Here is an 18094-nt window from a genome sequence, read left to right on the forward strand (position 1 = left end):
TGGACCCCATACCTCACTGCCATATAGAGCAATTGGTTCTATAACTGATTGAAAAATTTTGAGCCAGATTCTAATTGGAATTTCAATTTTGATGTTCCTTTTAATGGCATAGAATGCTCTTCTTGCTTTGTCTCTCAGCTCCTTCACAGCCATGTGAAAGCTACCTGTGTTGCTGATATTTAGTCCTAGATATGTGTAGTTTTTGGTGTGTTCTAATAGAACTGTGTCCAAATAGAATTTATATTTGTCATCCTTATTTCCGGACCTTTTTTGGAATATCATTATATTTGTTTTTTTTAGGTTAACGGTCAGAGCCCAAGTCTGACAGAACCTGTGAAGATGATCTAGGTGTTGCTGTAACCCCTCTTTAGTGGGAGACAGCAGCACCAGGTCATCTGCGTACAGCAGACACTTGATTTCAGTGTTGTGTAGGGTGATACCAGGTGCTGCCGATTCTTCTAATGTTTTTGCCAATTCATTAATGTAGATGTTAAATAATGTTGGACTTATTGGGCAGCCCTGTTTCACTCCCCGCCCCTGAGAGAAGAAGTCTGTTTGCTTGTTGCCAATTTTAACCGCACATTTGTTTTTAGTGTACATTGATTTAATAAAATCATATGTTTTCCCTCCAATACCACTTTCTATTAGTTTATAAAAAAGACCTTCGTGCCAAATTGAATCAAATGCTTTCTTGAAATCTACAAAACACGAGTAGATTTTGCCTTTGTTTTGGTTAACTTGTTTATCAATTAGAGTGTGGAGGGTGTAAATGTGGTCAGTTGTACGATAATTTTTTAGAAATCCAATCTGGCTTCTGCTCAGGACGTTGTGTTCGTCAAGGAAATGATGTAGTCTGCTATTTATAATACTGCAGAGAATTTTCCCCAAGTTGCTGTTAACGCATATTCCTCTGTAATTATTTGGGTCAAATTTGTCTCCATTTTTATAGATTGGTGTGATCAGTCCCTGGTTCCAAATATCGGGGAAAATACCTGCAGTGAGGATAATGTTGAAGAGTTTGAGTATAGCCAATTTGAATTTGTGGTCTGTATATTTGATCATTTCATTCATTCATTCTCTCTCTCTCTCTCTCTCTCTCTCTCTCTCTCTCTCTCTCTCTCTCTCTCTCTCTCTCTCTCTCTCTCTCTCTCTCTCTCTCTCTCTCTCTCTCTCTCTCTCTCTCTCTCTCTCTCTCTCTCTCTCTCTCTCTCTCTCTCTCTCTCTCACACAGTAAGAGAAATGTGCAGAAAGTAGTGTTGAATGGATTTCATTGAATGAAAGTAACAGTATTGAACGTTTTTGGCAACATAGTGATATATTCTTGTATACCGTACAATGAGGAATTAAACTACACAATACTAGTCTTCTCCCACTTTTTTACCCATTGCCCACCACCCACAAGGTGTATAAACAACAACAATAAATAAGAATACAATAAGGTAATAGATACAAAACAAAAAATGCGAAGAACATAAATCAATCCACTCTAATTAGCACATGTAGGACAGTATGCAAGTGTGTGTGCATGGACTTTGCAGATGTATTTCTCACATGTGCAGCACATAGTATTTGTTTTACAGTCCTTCTTTGAGGGGCAGAATTGGCATCTCCTCCTCTTGCCTGCCCCAGCTGCAGCTTCAGTTGGATCAGGACAAGCTTCAGCCCCCTGAACAGCTTTCACAAGCGCTGCAAAGGCTGCTTTGCTGGGGAGGCTCTCCCTTCTTTGAATGTGTGGGGTTATAAGTGCCTTTCCCAGCTGGTCCAGGAACACACTCCTCTTTTTCCGCTTATCAGGCATCCAGGTAGGGTTGATCTTGTTCCATATCACAAAGGCATTGTATGAGGACACATCAATGATGTTATTGAAGATGACCAGGGGCCAGCGGGCAGCCATCCTCCTGCAGCTGTAAGTTCCAATCACCTTGTCCAGGTTGTCCACGCCTCCTTTGTTGTGGTTGTAGTCCAGGATGATGGCTGGCTTCCTGTCCTCACGAAAACTGATCTCAGCTGTTTTGTGCAGTGTGCTCAGGAGGACCACATTCTCGTTCCTCTTTGGGAGGTAAGAAACTAGAGTGGTGGTGAGGGTGAAGGCAAACTTGGATGAGAAGGCCTCTCTCCCCCTCGTTGCGAGGAGTGCAGGGGGGAGCTCAGGCTTGTTCTTTCTAACTGTGCCAACCATGGTGATCTTCCTCTTCAGGAGCTGCTGGCTGAGTTCATAAGAGGTGAAGAAATTGTCACGCGTGACGTTGTGCCCCCTCAGTCCATCTGTCACATCAAGCACAACCCACATCCCCTGGTTCTTCTCTGGGCCTCCACTGGTCGGCTGTAGACTTGCAAAGCTGGATTGTGCTTCACAGGCCACCCGTATCTTGATGCCGTACTTTGCTGTCATGCTGGGCATATACTGCCGGAAAGGAAAGCGACCTTTTGACAAAATAGATTACTATCAGTAATTAGTATCAGTGTCACAGAAAACAAATCACATAAATCAATGATATTACAGCAATGCATAATGAAATGCACAGTGAAAATCTCTTACATTACAGATGGGAAAATAAAAATGTACCTCTGAAAGGAACCAGTTGCTCATCCACTGTTACTTCAGGCTGAGGGTTGTAGAGGTACGGCAGACGCTCCACCCACTTCTCCCAGACCTCTCTTATGGCCGCCAGTTTGTCTCTCACACGTCTTGCAGGTCTTGACTCACGGTTAGCAAATCGTAGCGTTCTTGAGAAAGTGTGAAAGACTTTTCCGTGGCATCATGACACGGAAAATCGTCCTTCCACTCTCTGCATCCCAGAGACTACATGTAGCCTCGCCTCTGGACCTCTACACACCCGCTAAGATTAGCAGCACTACGCAGGTCAATCTCATCCATCCTTTTCCAGTTGTCTCCATATTTACAGATGGTTGATTGTGCTGCCATCCTGCCCTGGTTGTCATGTGGTGACAAGGACCATGTTATTTAGTGTGTTCTTTGACAAAATGTCTCTCTTTCAGCTTGGGGGATTTCTTCTTCATCTGAAGATGATGCATCGTGCTCTGGGTTGTATTCTTCCCCATCCTCTTCTTCAGATACCTCTTCCTCTTCTAAATCATTGCTCTCTTGTTCCTCCTGGACATCTGAAGAAATCTGATCTACGACCTGTTGGGCACTGAAACGTGCACTCATGGCTTCAGCAAAGAGAGAACTGGAGGGACTGTCATCTGCAGCACCTTTATAGCCTCTGACTGCATTCCCCATTAGTCAACAATGATTTCAAGACTTGCTTAACTTCTCTGCTCTACGGATCCATTTAGCGGGATCATTTTCCTAAACAACCACTGAATTGCAGGGTGCAAAATATTACTAAAAATATTTATAATCATGCAATCACAAGTGAAATATACAAAAACACAGCTTAGCTTGTTGTTAATCCACCTATCGTGTCAGATTTTGAAAATATGCTTTGCAGCGAAAGCAATCCAAGCTTTTGTGAGTGTATCAATCAATGCTAGAACAGCTAGCCCCAAATTAGCATGGTCACGAAAGTAAGAAAAGCAATCAAATGAATCGCTTACCTTTGATAATCTTCAGATGTTTGCACTCACGAGACTCCCAGTTACACAACAAATGTTATTTTTGTTCGATAAATATTACTTTTATAACAAAAAACGCCATTTGGGTTGCGTGTTATGTTCAGAAAACCAAAGCCTCGTTCCGTTCGACGAAAATTCCAAAAAGTATCCGTAATGTTCATAGAAACATGTCAAATGTTTTTTATAATCAATCCTCAGGTTGTTTTTAACAAACATAATCAATAAAATTTCAACCGGACCGTAACCTATTCAATAAAAGAGAGAAAGAAAATGGAGAGCTACCCCTCTCGCGCGCAGGAACTAATCAGATGACACCTGACTAGTTTTGAAAAATATCGCTCATTTTTTTAAATAAAAGCCTGAAACTATGTCTAAAGCCTGGTCACAGCCTGAGAAAGCCATTTGAAAAGGAATCTGGTTGATACCCCATTAAATGGAAGAAAGACGGGCCAGGAAACACAGATAAAAAAAAATATATATATATTTTCTGGTTTAGATTTCCTCAGGTTTTCGCCTGCAGAATCAGTTTTGTTATACTCACAGACAATATTTTGACAGTTTTGGAAACTTTTGAGTGTTTTCTATCATAATCTGTAAATGATATGCATAATCTACGATCTGGACTTGAGAAATAGTCCGTTTACCTTGGGAACGTTATTAAAAAAAAAACCCTAGCGTCAAGAAGTTAACCATCACTAAAAGGACATTAGACAATAAAAAAAATAAAAAAAATAATCTGACCACTAGGGTCAAGAGGTTAATTAAACCTCTCTGGGATATGTGGGACGGTAGCGTCCCACTTGGCCAATAGCCAGGGAAAATGTAGAGCGCCAAATTCAAAAAAATGATATAAAATCGAACTTTCATTAAATCACACATGTAAGATACCAAATTAAAGCTACACTCGTTGTGAATCCAGCCACCATGTCAGATTTCAAAAAGGCTTTTCGGCGAAAGCATAAGATGCTATTATCTGATGATAGCACAATGTCAACAAAGAGAGAGTAGCATATTTCAACCCTGCCGGCGCTACTCAAAACGCAGATATAAAATATAAAATATGCATTAGCTTTGATGAGATTCTTTTGTTGGCACTCCAATATGTCCCATAAACATCATAAACATCCTTTTGTTCGATAAATTCCGTCCATATATGTCCAAATTGTCCATTTATTTGGAGCGTTTGATCCAGAAAAAAACAGCTCAATTTTTGAACAACGTCACTACAAAATATCCAAAAAATGACCTCTAAACTTTGCCAAAACATTTCAAACTACTTTTGTAATACAGCTTAAGGTATTTGTAAACGTTAATAATCGATCAAATTAAAGACGGGTCTATCTGTTTTCAATACAGGAGAGCAACAAACTAACGCTACTTTTTTTAGTCTTGCGCAACTCTCAAACAGTACACATGACGTTACTCTACTTCCTGATGGCCTTCTTCTTCATTACACAAATGAATATCCTCAACCTATTTCCTAAGACTGGTGACATCCAGTGGAAGCAGTAGGAACTGAGAACAGGGTGATTAGAAATCTGGCTTCCCAATGAAATATCATTGAACAGACAGTGACATAAAAAATCAAAAAAAATCTGAATGGCTGGTCCTCAGGGTTTTGCCTGCTACATAAGTTCAGTTATACTTACAGACATGATTCAAACAGTTTTAGAAACTTCAGAGTGTTTTCCATCCAAATCTACTAATAATATGCATATCTTATCTTCTGGGGATGAGTAGAAGGAAGTTGATATTGGGCACGCTATTTATCCAAAAGTGAAAATGCTGCCCCCTATCCTAGAGAGGTTTTAAGACAACAAAATGAGATGTGTGGGTCTCGGAGCTGTCTATATGATATGTGTGGGTCTCAGAGCTGTCTATATGAGATGTGTGGGTCTCAGAGCTGTCTATATGAGATGTATGGGTCTCAGAGCTGTCTATATGAGATGTGTGGGTCTCAGAGCTGTCTATATGAGGAGATGTGTGGGTCTCAGAGCTGTCTATATGAGATGTGTGGGTCTCAGAGCCGTCAATATGAGATGTGGGTCTCAGAGCTGTCTATAGGAGGAGATGTGTGGGTCTCAGAGCTGTCTATATGAGATGTGTGGGTCTCAGAGCTGTCAATATGAGATGTGTGGGTCTCAGAGCTGTCTATATGAGGAGATGTGTGGGCCTCAGAGCTGTCTATATGAGGAGATGTGTGGGTCTCAGCGCTGTCTATATGAGCTGTGTGGGTCTCAGAGCTGTCAATATGAGGAGATGTGTGGGTCTCAGAGCTGTCAATATGAGGAGATGTGTGGGTCTCAGAGCTGTCTATATGAGATGTGTGGGTCTCAGAGCTGTCTATATGAGATGTGTGGGTCTCAGAGCTGTCTATATGATATGTGTGGGTCTCAGAGCTGTCTATAGGAGATGTGTGGGTCTCAGAGCTGTCTATAGGAGATGTGTGGGTCTCAGAGCTGTCTATATGAGATGTGTGGGTCTCAGAGCTGTCTATAGGAGATGTGTGGGTCTCAGAGCTGTCTATATGAGATGTGTGGGTCTCAGAGCTGTCTATATGAGATGTGTGGGTCTCAGAGTTGTCTATAGGAGATGTGTGGGTCTCAGAGCTGTCTATATGAGATGTGTGGGTCTCAGAGTTGTCTATAGGAGATGTGTGGGTCTCAGAGCTGTCTATATGAGATGTGTGGATCTCAGAGCTGTCTATAGGATATGTGTGGGTCTCAGAGCTGTCTATAGGAGATGTGTGGGTCTCAGAGCTGTCTATAGGAGATGTGTGGGTCTCAGAGCTGTCTATAGGAGATGTGTGGGTCTCAGAGCTCTCTATATGAGATGTGTGGGTCTCAGAGCTGTCAATATGAGATGTGTGGGTCTCAGAGCTGTCTATATGAGGAGATGTGTGGGCCTCAGAGCTGTCTATATGAGGAGATGTGTGGGTCTCAGAGCTGTCTATATGAGATGTGTGGGTCTCAGAGCTGTCAATATGAGGAGATGTGTGGGTCTCAGAGCTGTCAATATGAGGAGATGTGTGGGTCTCAGAGCTGTCTATATGAGATGTGTGGGTCTCAGAGCTGTCTATATGATATGTGTGGGTCTCAGAGCTGTCTATAGGAGATGTGTGGGTCTCAGAGCTGTCTATAGGAGATGTGTGGGTCTCAGAGCTGTCTATATGAGATGTGTGGGTCTCAGAGCTGTCTATAGGAGATGTGTGGGTCTCAGAGCTGTCTATATGAGATGTGTGGGTCTCAGAGCTGTCTATATGAGATGTGTGGGTCTCAGAGCTGTCTATAGGATATGTGTGGGTCTCAGAGCTGTCTATAGGATATGTGTGGGTCTCAGAGCTGTCTATAGGAGATGTGTGGGTCTCAGAGCTGTCTATAGGAGATGTGTGGGTCTCAGAGCTGTCTATATGAGGAGATGTGTGGGTCTCAGAGCTGTCTATAGGATATGTGTGGGTCTCAGAGCTGTCTATAGGAGATGTGTGGGTCTCAGAGCTGTCTATAGGAGATGTGTGGTAAAATGTCTAATCAAGTCAGTCTATTCGGCTGTAATAAATTCCATTCCGTTTCAGTCTCCAAGATGTTTTTATGCTTTTAAAAGGTTTTAAATTCCTCAATTGCCTGAGTTATTGACCCAAGAAGCTGCTATCCTGCTGATCGGTTAAATCGGTGTCTATTTCTTTCCCCTGGACACAGAAATTATCTGTTTCTCTGCTAATCAACTGCTCACCTCTGTGTTGCTATTCCCCTCATGTCTGTAACAGCCTGAACAGTCTGACAGGAGAGAGAGGAGTGGGTGGAAAGACAGAGACAGATGGAGGAATACAGGGGGAAAAAGAGCATGCAGAATTCTGCAAAAAATATACTCTGTGTACAACGTAAAACACCAAATAATGCATGCAGAGCAGAATTAGACCGATACCCGCTAATGATCAAAATCCAGAAAAGATACGTTAAATTCTACAACCAAGTGATTCCAAAACCTTCCATAACAAAGCCATCACCTACAGAGAGATGAACCTGGAGAAGAGTCCCTTAAGCAAGCTGGTCCTGGGGCTCTGTTCACAAACACACCCCACAGAGCCCTAGGACAGAAACACAATTAGACCCAACCAAATCATGAGAAAACAAAAAGAGAATTACTTGGCACATTGGAAAGAATTTTCAAAATAAAAGTGTGAAATAGAATGCTATTTTGCCCTTAACAGAGAGTACACAGTGGCAGAATACCCTCCCTCCCTTTATTGGCATGGGAAACATATGTTAACATTGCCAAAGCAAGTGAAGTAGATGATAAACAAAAGTGAAGTAAACAATAAATAATAAATAAATAATCCTTGTCTCTCTCCATCTCTTCCTCCATTCACCCATCTATCTATCTATCTATCTATCTATCTATCTATCTATCTATCTATCTATCTATCTATCTATCTATTTATCTATCTATCTATCTATCTATCTATCTATCTATCTATCTATCTATCTATCTATCTATCTATCTATCTATCTATCTATCTATCTATCTATCTATCTATCTATCTATCTATCTATCTATCTATCTATCTATCTATCTATCTATCTATCTATCTATCTATCTATCTATCTATCTATCTATCTATCTATCTATCTATCTATCTATCTATCTATCTATCTATCTATCTATCTGTCTGTCTATCTATCTGTCTGTCTGTCTGTCTGTCTGTCTGTCTGTCTGTCTGTCTGTCTGTCTGTCTGTCTGTCTGTCTGTCTGTCTGTCTGTCTGTCTGTCTGTCTGTCTGTCTGTCTGTCTGTCTGTCTGTCTGTCTGTCTGTCTGTCTGTCTGTCTGTCTGTCTGTCTGTCTGTCTGTCTGTCTGTCTGTCTGTCTGTCTGTCTGTCTGTCTGTCTGTCTGTCTGTCTGTCTGTCTGTCTGTCTGTCTGTCTGTCTCTTCTCTTCTCGGTTTCTCCCTCCCTCCCTCCCTCCCTCCCTCCCTCCCTCCCTCCCTCCCTCCCTCCCTCCCTCCCTCCCTCCCTCCCTCCCTCTGTGTGGTCTATTTGCTGTCTGCCAGCTGAGGGGCGCCCACCTGTTTTGTGGTTGGCAAAGACATCAAGGCCCAGTCACAGCTGGTCATTATAGTGGGGCTGTGGCATGCACACAGACACATGGAGCGCTGTGGTGGCCTGGGGCGGGAAGGAGACAGTAATGAACATACACATCACCATCCACTGGACACGGACGAAGGAATTAGACTGTGATTAATGAAGGAGGGAGGGAAAGACAGAGAGGGAAGGGGGAGAGAGGGAGTGGAAGAATGCAGGGATACTAAGGGGATGCAGAGGAATAAGTGATGGATACGGATGGTAGAAGAGAGAGAAAGGAAGAAAGCAAGATGGAAAATGAAGAGACGTCAGGTAGCTGAGAGACACAGCCGGTGAGAGGAGAGGTGAGGGAAGGTGAGGAGAGGTGAGGGAAGGTGAGGAGAGGTGAGGGAAGGTGAGGAGAGGTGAGGAGAGGTGAGGAGAGGTGAGGGAAGGTGAGGAGAGGTGAGGGAAGGTGAGGAGAGGTGAGGGAAGGTGAGGAGAGGTGAGGGAAGGTGAGGAGAGGTGAGGGAAGGTGAGGAGAGGTGAGGGAAGGTGAGGAGAGCTGCTGAGGGAAGTAAATATGTAAGAGAGAACTGGCGGAAACAAAAAGATAACTATTTGACAAAAAAAACACAGTGGCAGAATAACTGACTACGGTGACTGACCATAAATTAAGACAATACTTGACTATGTACAGACTCAGTGAGCATAGCCTTGCTATTGAGAAAGACTGCCGTAGGCAGACCTGGCTCTCAAGAGAAGACAGGCTATGTGCAACACTGCCCACAAAATGAGGTGGAAACTGAGCTGCACTTCCTAACCTCCTGACAAATGCATGGACATATTAGAGAGACATATTTCCCTCAGATTACACAGATCCAAAAAGAATTAGAAAACAAATCCAACATTGATAAACTCCCATATCTGATAGGTGGAATATCGCAGTGTACCGTCACAGCAGCAAGATATGTGACCCGTTGTCAGGGCAACCAACAACGTTGTAAATACATATTTATCTGTTTGTTTATTTTCATACTTCACCTACTGTTGTTTATAGCCAATAATATAATAATAATAATATAATAATATATAATATATATAATAATATAACATTTGAAACGTCTATATTCAGTTAATCCTTTTTGTGAGTTTTATTTATTTACTACTGTATCCCTTGTTTACTTCTGATTTGTTTATTGTTTATTCCATTTGCTTTATCAACGTAAACATATGTTTCCCATGCCAGTAGAGCCCTTTGAATTGAATTGACAAATGGAGACAGTGAGATGAGGAGAAGCCCTCATTCCTTATTATAATTTAGCAGACGCTTTTATCCGAAGCGACATAGTCGTGCGTGCATACATTTTACGTATGAATGGTCCCCGGAATCGACCCCGCTACTGGTACAGGCGTTGCAGCTCCACCAAAAAGACCAATATGTTTTCTCACACACAGATTTACTATCCTTAATATTTTTGGAATTGACATTAACACTTTTCTCTCTCTCTCTCTGTCTATCTGTCTCCTCCTCTCTCCCTCTCCTTCTCTCTCTCCCTCTCCCTCTCCTCCTCTCTCCCTCTCCTTCTCTCTCTCCCTCTCCCTCTCCTCCTCTCTCCCTCTCCTTCTCTCTCTCCCTCTCCCTCTCCTCCTCTCTCCCTCTCCTTCTCTCTCTCAATCTCCATCTCTCTGTCTCTCAATCTACCTCTCTCTCTCTCTCTCTCTCTCTCTCTCTCTCTCTCTCTCTCTCTGTCTATCTGTCTCCTCCTCTCTCCCTCTCCTTCTCTCTCTCCCTCTCCCTCTCCTCCTCTCTCCCTCTCCTTCTCTCTCTCAATCTCCATCTCTCTGTCTCTCAATCTACCTCTCTCTCTCTCTCTCTCTCTCTCTCTCTCTCTCTCTCTCTCTCTCTCTCTCTCTCTCTCTCTCTCTCTCTCTGTCTATCTGTCTCCTCCTCTCTCCCTCTCCTTCTCTCTCCCTCTCCTTCTCTCTCTCCCTCTCCCTCTCCTCCTCTCTCCCTCTCCTCCTCTCTCCCTCTCCTTCTCTCTCTCAATCTCCATCTCTCTGTCTCTCAATCTACCTCTCTCTCTCTCTCTCTCTCTCTCTCTCTCTCTCTCTCTCTCTCTCTCTCTCTCTCTCTCCCTCTCTCAATCTACCTCTCCTCTCTCTCTCTCTCTCTCTCTCTCTCTCTCTCTCCCTCTCTCAATCTACCTCTCTCTCTCTCTCTCTCTCTCTCTCTCTCTGTCTCTCTCTCTCTCAATCTACCTCTCTCTCTCTCTCTCTCTCTCTCAATCTACCTCTCTCTCTCTCTCAATCTACCTCTCTCTCTCTCTCTCTCTCTCTCTCTCTCTCTCTCTTTCTCTCTCTCTCTGTCTCTCTCTCTCTCAGTGATCTCCTGTGGGAACCCAGGAACACCACGTAACTCTCAGATCCTGTCTCATGATGGCCTGGTGTTTTCCCGCTCCATCACCTACACCTGTCGAGAGGGTTACTACTCCAACGGACTGCTCACACGCCACTGTACAGTTAACGGGACCTGGACCGGGAACATGCCTGAATGCACGGGTACAGAGAGAAACCAAAACACACACTTACACGAGTAGGGTAAAGGGTAGTCCCCATTGGTCAGCTAAGAGCGTTCAAACTTAAACTGTGCTTATTAATGCAGGGAGTTGCCCTTTGCCCTTTGCCCTTTGATCCTTTGCCTTTTACATGTTATAATTTATTGTTGAACCTTATCATTTCATCCTATTGGTTTTGTTTTTAGTCTTAACACTTTCCTCAGGTACACTCAACAAAAATATCAACGCAACATGGAAACATGTCTACGATTTTACTGAGTTACAGTTCATATGAGGAAATCAGTCAATTTAAATAAATGTATTAGGCCCTAATCTATGGATTTCACATGACTGGGGATACAGATATCCATCTGTATTCTTATAAATATCTTCAGAAAAACAGTCAGTTTCTGGTAGAGTTGATCAGGTTGTTTCTGGTGTGACCACCATTCGCCTCATGCAGCGAGACACATCTCCTTCGCATAGAGTTGATCAGGCTGTTGATTGTGGCCTGTGGAATGTTGTCCCACTCCTCAACGAAATGTGTGAAGTTGCTGGATATTTGTCGGGAACTGGAATACGCTGTCGTACACGTAGATCCAGAGCATCCCAAACATGCTCAATGGGTGACATGTCTGGTGAGTATGCAGGCCATGGAAGAACTGGGACATTTTCAGCTTCCAGGAATTGTGTACAGATCCTTGCAACATGGAGACGTGCATTATCATACTGAAACATGAGGTGATGGCGGCGGATGAATGGCACAACAATGGGCCTCAGGATCTCGTCACGGTGTCTCTGTGAATTCAAATTGCCATTGATTAAATGCAATTGTGTTTGTTGTCTGTAGTTTATACCAGCCCCAGACCATAACACCACCGCCACCATGAGGTATTCTGTTCACAACGTTGACATCAGCAAACCAGTCGCCCACATGATTCCATTCACACTGTCTGCCATCTGCCCGGTACAGTTGAAACTGGGATTCATCTGTAAATAGCTTCTCCGGCGTGCCAGTGGTCGTCAAAGATGAGCAGTGAAGTCGGCTACAACGCCAAACTGCAGTCAGGTCAAGATCCTGTTGAGGACGACGAGCACGCAGATGAGCTTCCCTGAGACGGTTTCTGACAGTTTGTGCAGAAATTCTTCAGGTATGCAAACCCACAGTTTCATCAGCTGTCCAGGTGGCTGGTCTCAGAATATTCCGCAGGTGAAGAAGACGGATGTGGAGGTCCTGGGCTGGCGTGGTTACACGTAGTCTGTAGTTCTGCAGTTGTGAGGCCGGTTGGACGTACTGCCAAATTCTCTAGAATGATGTTGGAAGCGGCTTATGGTAGAGAAATGAGCATTCAATTTCTCTGGGAACAGCTCTGGTGGACATTCCTGCAGTCAACATGCCAATAGCACGCTCCCTAAAAAAGTTGAGACTTCAGTGGCACTGTGTTGTGTTACAAAACTGACCCCCAGACGTTTCACAGTGTTGTTGTACTAACTCAAGTGATTCACCTGGTCCAGGGACTTGATGATTACAGATAGCTCTGGAATAGATCAGATACACGGATGGTACCGGAGAAGAGGTCGGGAAATCCTCTGCCATAGAGCATCCAGTTTTCATGTCAGAGTAACCATTGTGGCTCCAGGATTCACAGTCACGGCTCCTCCAGCAGGGACAGTTTCCTCGTCCCTCTGGCTAATATCATTGTGTGTGCAGTCACTGGGACACATGGAGGCTCCACAAGGCATCCTTAGGGAAAAATACATATATTCTGGTGTGTAGATGTTCGGGATTCTCACTGTGGTCGACCTCCTAGAGGGAATGCAAGGGGTAGACTAAGAGAGACGATGGTTCTGACTTCTAACAACAATACACCTGGTATCAACAAGCTGAATACTGACTTCTAACAACAATACACCTGGTATCAACAACAAGCTGAATACTGACTTCTAACAACAATTCACCTGGTATCAACAAGCTGAATACTGACTTCTAACAACAATACACCTGGTATCAACAAGCTGAATACTGACTTCTAACAACAATACACCTGGTATCAACAAGCTGAATACTGACTTCTAACAACACTACACCTGGTATCAACAAGCTGAATACTGACTTCTAACAACAACACACCTGGTATCAACAACAAGCTGAATACTGACTTCTAACAACAATACACCTGGTATCAACAAGCTGAATACTGACTTCTAACAACAACACACCTGGTATCAATATCAAGCTGAATACTGACTTCTAACAACAATACACCTGGTATCAACAAGCTGAATACTGACTTCTAACAACAATACACCTGGTATCAACAACAAGCTGAATACTGACTTCTAACAACAATGCACCTGGTACCAACAACAAGCTGAATACTGACTTCTAACAACAATACACCTGGTATCAACAAGCTGAATACTGACTTCTAACAACACACCTGGGGCCTGTTGCACAAAACTAGGATAAGGGATTAAGCCAGGATATCTTGGTGATCCTGGCTCAATTGATCCGTAATCCGGTTGCACTAAAGATGGATAGGGGGCAGGAGGATATGTTATGGTATAAATTACCATGGAGATTTATTCTGTGGAGCTAGCCTGCTCCAGACCAGGCTAAATTCCAGGATCTATTTAATCTCATCCCTAATGTCAGTCAGCAGTCACCACAAATGGAAACCAATAGTTATTTCACTGCTCACTATACATTGTTATCACATATAACTAGACCCACTGTTATTATTTAAACGTTTGTGATCATTAATTTCAATGATTTTGGATAAAAAATGATTTTTAGATGATGTTGCTATCATTAGATAATTTACAGTTTCCCATAGACTATAAGGCTATATATAAAATGATAGAATATTAGGGCCACAGAGGGGAAAAAAAACACAAGTCATAATATTGTAACCAGTTGTTTTAAAGGAGGACAGTTGTTAAAATGACAGATGTGGGGCATTTCGTGAAATTGTACTTCAGTATGGTTTCATAAACAAAGACATGCTGATGTGCCAGAATATTAAGTATCACATTGTCATAAGTATCAAAACTGTAAAAACAATATGTAGCTTTTCTGCAGAAAGAACCAGCCTCATAAATTTATGACTTTATCCTTTTTCTTCAGTGTGGCCCTAGTACTCTGTCATATAAACAAATACACATTCCATATGAATATAAAAACACAATGTGTAACATTATGTTCCTTTATTGAATAAGGACAAAACAAAGCAGGTAAACCATCAGCTCCTTTCGAAACTGAAGTCACAGTGACTCTACAAGATGGAAAGCACAGAATCCAAGCATATTATACAAAATGATACATACACATTCAAAGGTCTGTATATAACACACCCTGCATGTCTGCACACTAAAATAAATGCAGGACAAATCCATACACATCAACTGAACAGACAAATGAATGGATGCAGTAGCCTCCCTGCAGCCTTGTATTACACACAGTATACCGCACAAACATCATAAGAGGCCAAATTCGTCAAAAAACGAACCCAAAAAAACCCAAATTCCTCTGCCACCGCAGGACATATTTAACCAAAATTGAAAGCACACATACTAACTAAAATAATTCAACACATATTGGTCCCTCAGCAGCCGACCACTGTCGTCATCAGGGAAGATTGCCGGATTGTCCCAGTCCATGGCTGGTGGCACTCTGGGGGCCCTCTCCTTCCTCAGGCAGGCCACATTGTGGAGGACAGCACAAGCGACAGTAATATCACATGCCCTAACAGGGCTGACCCTTAATTTGTGAAGGCAGTGAAAGCGTGCCTTCAGGAGGCCAAAGGTCATTTCAACTCTGGCCCTGGTCCTGGCATGGGCATGGTTGTAGGCCTGCTGTGCTTCCTGGGGGTCTGTGAAAGGTGTCAGGAGAAAAGGCTGGCAGCCATACCCCCTGTCTCCCAGCAACACACCAGAGAATTCACCTGTCAACACAAAATCTCATCATTACTGCCTCATAAACACAGTGATATTCTTGACACAGCCATGATGGTTATAAATAGGGGTTGTGTGGCTTACCTTGTGATAGGCACTGATAGATTTCAGAGGCCCGAAAGATTCTGGAGTCATGGACTGAGCCAGGCCATTTTGCCACAACATTGCTGATCACACAGTCAGCATTGCAGACCATCTGAAATCATAAGATGAGGAATATTACACCAATCAATGCACATCACTGGCAATGCAGAGTGTTCGTCAATGGACAATATCAAAAAGTTATGTTCACCTGAACATTAATGCTGTGAAAGGATTTCCTATTCACAAAATCGGCCTCATGGGCACCTGAGGGGGCTTTTATCCTTATTTGTGTGCAGTCCACTGCACCAATGACATTGGGGAAACCTGTCACACAAAGTAATGAGTATCCTACTATGTGTTAACAGTTGTCCTGTAATTTGTAGATCCTCTTACCTGCAATCCTATAGAACTCCTCTTTGATGTCACAGAGTCTTCTGTGGCCAGGGAAGGAGATGAAGACATCTGCTAATGCTTTGATAGCCAGACACACACTCCTTATTGTGCGGCAAATTGTGGCCTTGTTCAGCTGTTCTGCATCCCCCACTGAGTACAGGAAGGCTCCACTAGCAAAAAAGCGCAAGGCCACACAAACCATTTGCTCCACACTCAGTGCATGGCTCCGTGCAGTGCGGTGCTTAATCCTGGGACCCAGTAGTCTGCATAGATACCTGATGCCATCTGCAGAAAACCTGTATCTTTCATATAGATGGTCATCAGGGAAGGCCAGTGGGTCCAACCGGTCCCTGAAGACCCTTTCTCGCCTGAAGGCTCTCCTCAGCACAAGTGCTTCTTCATCCACCACATCTCGCACGAATGGGCATGCCATTGTCAGAGCAGAAAGGAACACACAATTTTGGGCCTTCATATAGGCTAGTGGCCACACCTGGTGCTGGGGGGGTGGGCAAAAGAGGGCGATGCCTTATAACGATGACTTGGTTGTACTGATTGCTGGGAAAATAAAAAAAACCTTAGAAAGATGCCACCGTCCTGTGTGCTCACAATAAGAGCTCATATGTCATGGCTCACTTGACTTTACGAGAATATACCTAATTTTTATTTTGAGCTGTGTCATCTTCTTGGAGCTGGGGGAGGAAAGAAAATAACGATTAATACATTTGTGTTACAGTTAGCATACAGTGTACATTGAAGGCATATCTCACCTCCCTCTCAAGTTTTTTTATTTCAAGGTCCAGTTTCCTAATTGTCCTCTTTTTTATTTCGGACTCCAGTGCAAGATTTTCCATCTTTTTCTTCTTGTACTGAATGTCTATGTCTGCCAGTTCTATTTGGCGCCGGAGGTGGTTGCCATACAACTTTCTGATAGCTTGTGAGCTCTGTGAACACAATACAATTAGCGCAGCTGGAATTTGGCAGGATGTGGTGTCCTTTTATTAATACGCACTATGTTGCCAGGCTGGTTTTCCCACTGTATAGCATCTGGGTCCTGTAAAAGAAATTAGATTTTTTGATTTTGATGAGGACTCCTCACCATTGTAGAGTAAATAGTACTTTCACAGTCTTAACATGATACCTCATGCCTTCTGGAATCCAGAGAGATGGTCTCCTCCTCATCATCGTCTCCATCATGTGCTGTTGCTGCTGCACTGGGGCCTTCACCCTATCACATTTAATCGGATTCATATTGAAGCTAGTAGACAAGACATGCCAGGCCTACAGTATGCCTTTGATGGAGTACTCACTGGATCAGCATCGTCTGGTGCTTGTGCTGGTGGCTCTAACAGGAACACAGTGCTGCCAGACACTGCAAGGCAATAGGTAAACCAAAGTCAGACAGTCCAAATTGATTCAATATGAATGTGGTTGTATCCCATGTAGAGATGGAAGGACATACCTTGAATGAAGCGGGTGGCATCTTGGGAGGAACCTATGCTCGTCTCTTTCCCCCCAGGGATCCCCTCTAAGACGGGCCTGCCTTTATTTAGCTCCAAGGCCATGTCCTCTGCTGGGGTAAGGTCAGCCTTTGGTGACCCACCACCCGTGCCTTGTCTGTGGGTATTCTTTTTCACTGCTAAAACAGTACAGACAATGTGTGAGCAGGCACCTTCTGGGTACAATATATGCTTGTGCTTTGTTAAATATTAGTCAGGGACCATACCATTCTGCAGAATGTTCTTGTATTTGATTTTGACCTGCTGCCATGTCCGTTTTGGCCCGTTCATGTTTAATCTACACACACACACACACACACACACATTTAATGGAGTCACACTGCAAAAAATTACTTGGTATTTTTGTCTTGTTTTCAGTAAAAATATCAAAGAATTTATCATAGCTTTATACAGTGTGATGGAGTTACTTTACACAATTTCACTCATATCTGCAGTGCATTTCAATTAAAAATTTAACCGTTTCATAATTACAGTACAACTGCATTTTTGGAGATGTGAATTAAATATTTGAATTGTAATTGTGATGTTTCAGCGGAGCGGTGAGTGTGTAATTGTGCACTACTTACGCATTCAGGCGGTCTGCAATACTTTGCCACGCTTTTTCTCTTTGCTTTATCACTGTGGCGGTGTTGCCTTTCTTCTTAATTATATCTTTTACCTCCTCGTATGCCTCCATGAGGATTTGTGCTTCCGACGGGGAAAAGTACGCGGCTCTAGTTGCCATGGTAAATCAGTTAATCTGTGATCTGTGGCGGGGTCTATTTGAGTGAGCCGTGAGCGCGCACCTATCCAGGATTGGTTTCACCTGGCTTAATGAATCCGTGTCTGCTCATCCTGGCTTGGTCTTTGTGCAACCAATTAAGCCTGGACGCACATGTTTTGGCTTCATTGAGCTCAGCTGAGTCATTTATCCCGGATGTCTTAATTCTACTTTTGTGCAACAGGCCCCTGGTA

General features: G+C 43.2%; 2 protein-coding genes and 1 long non-coding RNA gene across 3 annotated transcripts in view; 1 reads left to right on the forward strand and 2 right to left on the reverse strand.

The window, feature by feature from the left end:
• The window catches only part of LOC139555342 (CUB and sushi domain-containing protein 2-like), a 993500-nt gene that overhangs the window by 881925 nt on the left and 93481 nt on the right, over window positions 1–18094 (forward strand). The window contains exon 60 of the mRNA XM_071369058.1: window positions 11020–11196. Coding sequence (XP_071225159.1) covers window positions 11020–11196 — 177 coding nt within the window. The remainder of the gene's footprint in view (window positions 1–11019; window positions 11197–18094) is intronic.
• On the reverse strand, window positions 14362–15610 carry LOC139555343 (uncharacterized). The gene is made up of 3 exons (XR_011670985.1): window positions 15439–15610; window positions 15231–15342; window positions 14362–15136 (listed from the first exon to the last, which is right to left on the reverse strand). It is a non-coding gene; the product is annotated as an uncharacterized lncRNA (long non-coding RNA).
• On the reverse strand, window positions 16262–17990 carry LOC139555341 (myb/SANT-like DNA-binding domain-containing protein 4). Its single transcript, XM_071369057.1, has 8 exons — window positions 17707–17990; window positions 17347–17417; window positions 17083–17259; window positions 16931–16992; window positions 16762–16848; window positions 16633–16674; window positions 16391–16564; window positions 16262–16312 (listed from the first exon to the last, which is right to left on the reverse strand). The coding sequence occupies exons 1-8, from the start codon at window positions 17862–17864 to the stop codon at window positions 16277–16279; spliced, it is 807 nt and encodes a 268-aa protein (XP_071225158.1). The 5' UTR covers window positions 17865–17990; the 3' UTR covers window positions 16262–16276.

Source organism: Salvelinus alpinus, chromosome 26 (assembly GCF_045679555.1).
Source record: "Salvelinus alpinus chromosome 26, SLU_Salpinus.1, whole genome shotgun sequence".
In the NCBI taxonomy this organism is placed as follows: domain Eukaryota; kingdom Metazoa; phylum Chordata; class Actinopteri; order Salmoniformes; family Salmonidae; genus Salvelinus; species Salvelinus alpinus.